At 49.9% G+C, this 8,342-nt stretch overlaps 1 protein-coding gene across 1 annotated transcript in view; it reads left to right on the forward strand.

Moving 5' to 3' along the window:
• The window catches only part of LOC143041706 (uncharacterized), a 368,955-nt gene extending 361,601 nt beyond the window's left edge, over nt 1-7,354 (forward strand). Inside the window, exon 4 of the mRNA XM_076213718.1 lies at nt 5,339-7,354. Coding sequence (XP_076069833.1) covers nt 5,339-6,097 — 759 coding nt within the window. The 3' untranslated portion in view covers nt 6,098-7,354. The remainder of the gene's footprint in view (nt 1-5,338) is intronic.
• The last annotated feature ends 988 nt before the right edge of the window (nt 7,355-8,342 follow it).

An 8,342-nucleotide genomic window follows, 5' to 3' on the forward strand; every position in this document is an offset into this window, starting at 1 on the left:
GTGCCATAAGCCCTCACACACCCGCTCATTATCACCTCACGGAGATAATCAATAACGTCTCGAAGACTCTAATCACCGAACACTTCGAGGAGAGTCTTAGAGAAGTCTTCGGCCCGTGCATCACACGGACGGCCACTTTAGATCACAAAGACGACGCTTTTATTTGGATAAAGGGGGGTGTTTGTCATTCAAGAGATAAGCTCGATGATACCTCAGATAAGATATTTAATCCTTTCACTACTGGAATGGTCAAAAGGTTCAATAAAATAGTCTGACAGAAATCGGAATGAAATAATATGTCCTCTCACTCACTCACACATAAACACAAACACAAATATCATGAATACAACCTTTCAGTAAATTATCTATTAATCACAATTCCAATACCTACAAATAAATCCTTCAACAGCCCTTCCCAAACAAGAAGCACACACGAATTTCCTTCAGAAAAAAAAAACGAAAAAAAAATAAGTAGATTCATAACAAATGAAACAAGAAATCCTCATTATATTTGACCTAAACACCGAATAGATATTTCACACCTCCGGTCTTTACACCTCAAGAACCCCGTCCTCAAACATGAGACCCGTGACAGACTTCCTCTCGCGGGTGGCGTGGGGGGGAAGTGGTGGGGGGAGAAGTGTGTGGGGGGAACTGCCGTGACAGACATAATGAATAGTACTACATCAACTGTTTCAACTAACAGGTAATTCTACCACGGGTAAATGCGACTGGGTGGGCGTGGATTGGGGGGTGGGGAGAAACGGAGGAGGGGGGAGAATGGGGGAGATTGGGCGGAGGGGGAAGTGGAGGATGTGAATGAAAGTGGGAAGAAGGGAGGGAAGGATCGAGGGGGAGACTGGAGAGGGAGGAATGGAGAGGGAGGAATGGAGGGGGAAGAATGGAGGTGAGAATGTAAGGGGGGGAATCGGAATGGGGACTGAGGAAGAAGAACGAAGATGGGGAGAGAATGGAAGGGGAGGAAAGGAAGAAAAGAGGAGAGGAAGAAAAGAGGAGAGGAGGCAGAGAGGAGTATGAGAGTGGATGGATTGGAAAGAGTTCTTGATTGGGGGAGTTGTGAAGGAAAGAGTAGTGGGGGACAAGGACGTGGGGGGAGTGGGGGAGGGAGAGAAAGAGTGAAAGGGGATGGAAGAGAGAGAGACAGAAAGAGAGACAGACAGAGAGAGACAGAGAGAGACAGACAGAGATCGAGATCGAGAGAGAGAGGTGGACAGACGGAGATATGGAGGAGAGAGGGAGTAGGACGTGGAAATGAGGTTAAATAGAGTGGAGAGTGGAAGAGAAATAGGGGGATAGGAGGTTAGAGAGATGGGTAATCAATGTTGTCAGTGAATAGAGATTGGAAAGTGGGTGAGGAGGGATTGTGGGGGGGATTGGGTGGGGGATTGGGCTGGAATATGTATGAATAGGGGAGTGGAGGACTGACGAAAGCGCGCAAACGCACGCACGCACGCACACACACACACGCACACACACACACACGCACACACACACACACAGGGGAAGAAGATAGGAGGTAAGGAAGGAAGATGGAAGGGAATATGGGAGGGAGGGAGGGAGAGAGGGAGGGAGGAGGAGGGAGGGAGGGAGGGAGGGAGAACGGAGGGAGGAAGAGGAAATGAGAAGGAGAGAGGAGGGAGGGAGGGAGGGAGGGAGGGAGGGGAGGAAGGAAGGTGGGGAGGAGGGATGGAGGGGAGGAGGGTTTGAAGGAGGGAGTGAGGTGGGTGAGAGAATGGAAGGAAGGGGAGGGTGGAGAGAGGGGAAGGAGGGAGGGACGGAGGGAGGGAGGGACGGAGGTAGGGAGGAAGGAAGGAAGGAAGGAGAGAGGGAAGAGACGGAAGAAGGTAGGGAGGATGGAGGGAGGTATGGAAGGAGGGAGGGAAGGAAGGAGGGAGGGAAGGAGGGGGAAGAAAGGGGGAGGGAAGGAGGGGGAAGAAAGGAGGGAGGGAGGGAGGGAGGGAGGGAGGGAGGGAGGGGAGGAGGGAGGGAGGGAGGGAGGGAGGGGAGGAGGGAGGGAGGGGAGGGAGGAGAGGAGGGAGGGAGGGAGGGAGGGAGGGGAGGAGGGAGGGAGGGAGGGGAGGAGGGAGGGAGGGAGGGAGGGAGGGAAGGAGGGAGGGTGGGTGAGAGGATGGAAGGAAGGGGAGGATGGAAGGAAGGGGAGGGTTGAGAGGAGGGAGGGAGTGATGGAGGCAGGGAGGAAGGAAGGAGGGAGGAAGGAGGAAGGTATGGAAGTTGGGAAGGAAGGAGGGAGGGAAGGAAGGAAGGAGGGAGGGAGGGAGGGAGGGAGGGAGGGAGGGAGGGAGGGAAGGAGGGAGGGAAAGAAGGGAGGAATGAGAGAGGGAGGGAGAAAAGGAGGTAGAAGTAAAGAGGCAAAAGAAACCATAATAACAACAACAACAACAACAACAACAATACCACCACCAACAACAACAACAAACAACAACAACAATAATAATAATAATGATAATGAAAATGACAAAATCCCACGCGTACATTTCTTCTTCTTTTTTCTTTCTTTCTTCCTCTTAATCTTCTTTCCTCGTAATCTTGTTTATCCACTTTTGTCTACTTCTTTATCTTCTGTGATCCTCCTCATTTTCCGTACTCCTCCTCCTCCTCTTTTTTCTCATTCTTCCTTCCTCCTCCTCCTCTTCCTCTTTACCTCCTCTTCCCTTACTCCTAGTCCACCCTTGTTCCCACTTCTCCTCTTCCTTCCTTCTACTACCTCCTCTTCCTCCTTTCCTCATCTTCCCTTACTCCCACTCCTCATCTTCCTCTTCCTATTTCCCTCCTCTTTCTCCTCTTCCTTTACTCCTCTTCCACTCTTAATCCCACTCCTCCACCCTTACTCCCACTCCTCCACCCTTACTCCCACTCCTCCACCCTTACTCCCACTCCTCCACCCTTACTCCCACTCCTCCACCCTTACTCCCACTCCTCCACCCTTACTCCCACTCCTCCACCCTTACTCCCACTCCTCCACCCTTACTCCCATTCATCCACCCTTATTCCTACTCCTCCACCCTTATTCCCACTCCTCCACCCTTATTCCCACTCTTCCACCCTTACTCCTAGTCCTCCATCCTCACTCTCCATCCTCACTCCCCCTCCTCCTCCCCCCTCCACCTCTAACGATTTACTACCTTCTCCCATTTCCCCCCCGCCCCCACATCTTTGTTTTTTCTCCCCCAATGCAGCTAATTCCCCCTAATCACCCCCGAATGTCACCCACTTCATTGCCCTCATCCTCACCAGGGGGATCTATTGGCTACTTCCTGGGCGGGGGGCCCGGGTATGTTTTTTTTTTTTTTTCTTGGGGTGAAGTATCACTCCTGCGGGCTTTGGATAATAAGGAGGGGGACAACGATAAGAAAGATTAGGTAACTGAAGATAAGGAGTATCGTAGGGAAGATGAGGAGAGGGAAGGGGAAAGGGAAGGGGGAAGGGAAGGGGAAAGGGAAGGGGAGAGGGAAGAGGAGAGGAAAGAGGAAAGGGAAGACGAGAGGGAAGGGGGAGAGGGAAGAGGAAAGGGAAGAGGAGAGGGAAGAGGAGAAGGAAGGGGAAAGGGAAGAGGAGAAGATAGAAGAGGAGAGGGAAGGAGAGAGGAGGGAAGAGGAGAGAGAAGGAAAGAGGGAAGGGGAGAGGGAAGAGGAGAAGGAAGGAAAGACGGTAGGGGAGAGGGAAGAAGAGAAGGAAGGGGAGAGTGAAGGTGAGAGGGAAGATGAGAAGGAAGGGGAGAGGGAAGAGGAGAGGGAAGAGGAGAGGGAAGAGGAGAGGGAAGAGGAGAGGGAAGAGGAGAAGGAAGAGGAGAAGGTAGAGGAGAGGGAGATGGAGAGGGAAGAGGTGAGGGAAGGGGAAAGGGAAGAAGAGAAGATGGAAATGGAGAGGGAAGTGGAGAGAGAAGGAGAGAGGAAAGAGGAGAGAAAGGGAGTTGACGGAAGAAGAAAGGGAAGAGGAGAGGGAACAGGAAGAGAGGGAAGAGGAGAGGGAGGAGGAGAGGGGAGAGGGATGAGGACAGAGGTAAGGAGAGGGGAAAGGAAAGGGATTAGAAGAGGAAAGAGGAAAAGTAAGAAATGAGGAAAGATTAGAAGAAAGAGGAAGGAAAGAGGGGAGATAGAAATAAGAGGAAAGGGAAGACGAGGAGGAAGACGAAGAGGAAGGGGAGGATAGAAAGAAGAGGAAAAGGAAGACGAGGAGGAAGACGAGGAGGAAGACGTGGAGGAAGGGACGTGAAAAGGTTTTGTTCATATTGTATCGTGTGTGTGTGTGTGTGTGTGTGTGTGTGTGTGTGTGTGTGTGTTTGTGTGTGTGCGTGTGTGTGTGTGTGCGTGTGTGTGTGTGTGTGTGTGTGTGTGTGTGTGTGCGAAGATGTGAGACCAGCACGCTTCCGATTGCGCTACAAGCGCACTAATGAATGAAAGCTCAGATATTCTTAGATATCAAATTTTATTAAAAGTCTGACTTACTTAATCTCTTATCAGGGTTATGTCAATTATCATGTCAATTAACGAGGTATAATCAACCCTGGTTGGTGTTTGTTAGAATAATTCATCATTTATGTAAACCCAAGGAAGAAGGACCCAGGCGAGAATTCTTTTCTTCCAAAGGGCAGGAATTGTTGTCCAGGTCCTTTCATAGGGGGAGCAGCCAAAGAATTGATATTCATGACTTCAAATGCTGTTCTGTTTGCCACCAGGCAATTTTATTCAGCTGGGGAGGGGAATATCGTCTTTTGACTCGAATATATCACACACGCACGCACACACTCACACACACGCACACACACACACACACACACACACACACACGCACACACACATACACATGCGCGCGCGCGTATTTTTGTTATTTTTGTAACTTGTTGTTGCACCCTCTCCCTCCCTTTTTTCGTGTGAAGCATAGTGTTACCCATAAAAGGAAGTGACAGGATATGGGAGAGGATTATCCTCACCCCTCTTCCACTCCCATCACAAACTTCCCTTTCTTTCGCTCCTTCTCTATGCTTTAGTCTAGCGATGACTGCTGCAAACATTAAAGATAATATATAATAATGGTGATGAAATAATAATACATAAATTGATAAATGAATAAAATAAGATAACAAAAACAAATAATAATATCAATAATGAAATAAACAAATCAATAGATAATTAAAATAAGATAAAATACTGCCGGTTCATGGCAGAGCGCCCCTCTCACAGAACCAGGCAAAGGTGAGCTACCCCGTACCTGTGTCATATCTCTGGGATCAGGTCAACACATCCCAATGAGGTCGATTCCTCTTGTACTGACTCTTCTCTCTTCCTCCCTCCCGCAGGTCTGGTTCCAGAACCGAAGAGCCAAGTGGCGCAAGCAGGAGAAGGTTGGACCCAGCACTCACCCTTACGGCGCCTTCCCCCCCTCCGCGCCCCTGCCCCTCCAGGCCCCGCCCTTACCGCCCACCATCGGGAGCCCCTTCAGCGCCCTCTCCTACATGCGCAAGCCCTTCGAATCGCCTCTCCTGCCTCCCTCAGCATCCCGCCTGCCGTCCTCCTACCTCCACGCCGCAGCCTCCCAGCTCCTTCCGAACTCGCCCTACCTCCTCTCTTCGCACATCCGGGATCCTCTGCCGCAGTACCGCCCCTCGCTCCTCTCCCACGCCCCGCCCCTTGCCGCCGCCGCTGCCGCAGCCGCGGCCAGCCACTACTCGCCCTCCTTCCAGCAGCTCCTCGCGGGGCTGTCGGCGGCCAGGCCGAAGCTGCACGAATCTGACTACTCGGCTCTGCTGGCGTCGATGCCAGCCCTCCAGGTCCCGACGACGGCGCCGCCCCCTCCGCCCCCTCCACCCCCAGCCACGTCTCCCGGAGGAGGCGGAGGTGGAGGAGGAGGAGGAGGAGGTCGGAGGCCCAGCTCGGGGACACGGATCTCTCCGTCCCCACCAGGAGCCGCCACCGTCGCCACCTCCGCCGGAGTCCCAGGTACCTCGGCATTGGACCAAGACCGACGGGCATCCTCCATCGCCGAGCTCCGCCTGCGTGCTCGCGAGCACGAAATCAGGCTCGAAATGCTGCGCAAGCATAGTGATGTCATCACGTGAGCAAGGTGACGCCACCACCTCAAGTGACGTCACCTCGCATTGTGACGTCATCGCCAAAGCGCAGCGACGTCATCACGGTGACGTGGTCAACGGGAGGAGCTGGCCAATCATTGGCGGGACTTGTGGCGTTAATCACGGCGACTTCTGGATCTATTGAAGAAAAAAGGACAAGCGAAAAGGACATATTTGAAGTAGTCCCGGGAAATTTAATTTTTAACGATTTTTAACGAATTTAACGTTTTCCAACGGTTTTAACGAACTTTCTGAGTAGGCCAGCAGTCACGACGCCCATCAATGATAAAAATGCCTTTAGCATTTTTGTATAGCATAATTCTCATTTCCAACTTCACCAACACCAATCCATACATCAATCTATCAAGATCAAGCATCCGTCCGTCAGTGACCAACAATCATCCAATTCGATTGTAATCATCCGTCTGTTTAGAGACCTAATCTGTCTAGTTTATCGATTACTCTGTCCTGTTAATCGATCAAACCGTCCAGTTAATGGATCAGTCAGTCCGGTTGGCCAATCCGTCCGGTCAATCAAATAATTCGTCCGGTCAATCGACCAATCCGTCCGGTCAATCGACCAATCCGTCCGGTCAATCGGCCAATCCGTCCGGTCAATCGGCCAATCCGTCCGGTCAATCGGCCAATCCGTCCGGTCAATCGACCAATCCATCCGGTTAGTCGACCAGTCCGTCCGGTCAATCGACCAATCCGTCCGGTTAATCGACCAATCCATCCAGTCAATGGACCAACACATCCGGTTAATCGACTTATCTAGCCGGTTAATCGACCAATCCGTCCGGCTGACCGGCAAACCCCTCCGGTAAATCGACCAACCCGCCCGGTAAATCAGACAATCCGTCCGGTTAACCGACCAATCCGTCCGGTCAATCGATCAATCCGTCCGGTTAACCGACCAATACATCTGGTTAATCGACCAACCCGTCCATTTAAAAGACTAACCCGTCCGGTTAACCGACCAATCAGTCCGGTTAAACGACCAATATATCTGGTTAATCGACCAGCTCGTCCATTTAAACGACCAACCCGACCGGTTAATCGACTAACCCGTCCGGTTAATCGATCAACCTATCCGGTTAATCGCTCCTTCGACCGTTTGTCTTTGACAAACTCGCGGTTTCTTAGCGCCAACAAAGGACAAACAAAAAAAATAATTCTTGAAAAAAAAAATCTTTTTCTTCGTGTTCCCGTATATGTTTGTGAGCAATAACAAACTTGTTGATATGTCTATTCCTACTAGATTGTTACTAACCATAGGTCACTAAATTACCAAGAAGTGTGTTCTTGGAAATATACATATATTCTTAGTGTTTTTAAAGTGTGAGTGTGAGTGTGAGTGTGTGTGTGTGTGTGTGTGTGTCTCCCCCTCTCTCCCTCTGTGTGTGTGTGTGTGTTATGTACCGAGATTGTGCAAATGAGAGTGAGAGAGAGAGAGAGAGAGAGAGAGAGAGAGAGAGAGAGAGAGAGAGAGAGAGAGAGAGAGATGCTTAAATTTCAACTCAATATCCTAGTAGGCCACACCCACTTTTCCACAGTTAACCCCCCCCCCCGACCCTTGGCTATCCAATTTCAGAGGGCAAAGGTGACGGTTCAGTCACCGCTAATCGTCTCCTGTCGTTTACCTCTCACAACGATTTTGTATATAAATAGATATCTCGTCAGTCTTTCAAAGTAAATATGATGGACTGTTCTCAAAACATGGTCTCAAAATATTCTTAGAACTAAAAAAAATTCAACATCTGAAATGAACTTTGAAAGAAATTAGAATATCTAAGTATTGCGACTTAAAATTTCTCTTATTCCAACTTGACATTTTTTCATGACAAAATTCATATACTATAGCTGTATTATACAGTATACAATAAATCATGTTACACATCCGTCAGAGTATTGTATTAGAATGAACTATAGAGAAGGGCAGACAAGTCGCTCGCTGATTGGCTCTCTGTGTTGGGGGGCGTGGCCTAAGAGAGATATCTAGTTTGAACGAGACAATTACATAAAGACATGATGGAATCTGTGAATATCACAATTTGCAGTGTTTAATCTAGGTTTAGATAAACATGTACTTAGTGTTTAGTGCAGTGTGTTAGTGACTGTTACAGTGTACTTTGCAGTGTAATGAAGATGATCAGCTGGCAGTGAAAACTGGTACAGTATAGCCATCTGCCGGAAATTGGTTGATAGTGTCGAGCATGCAAATGCGGTGGAT

The sequence above is a fragment of the Oratosquilla oratoria genome, chromosome 31, assembly GCF_046742065.1.
Source record: "Oratosquilla oratoria isolate Oo_2021 chromosome 31, ASM4674206v1, whole genome shotgun sequence".
NCBI classification, from domain to species: domain Eukaryota; kingdom Metazoa; phylum Arthropoda; class Malacostraca; order Stomatopoda; family Squillidae; genus Oratosquilla; species Oratosquilla oratoria.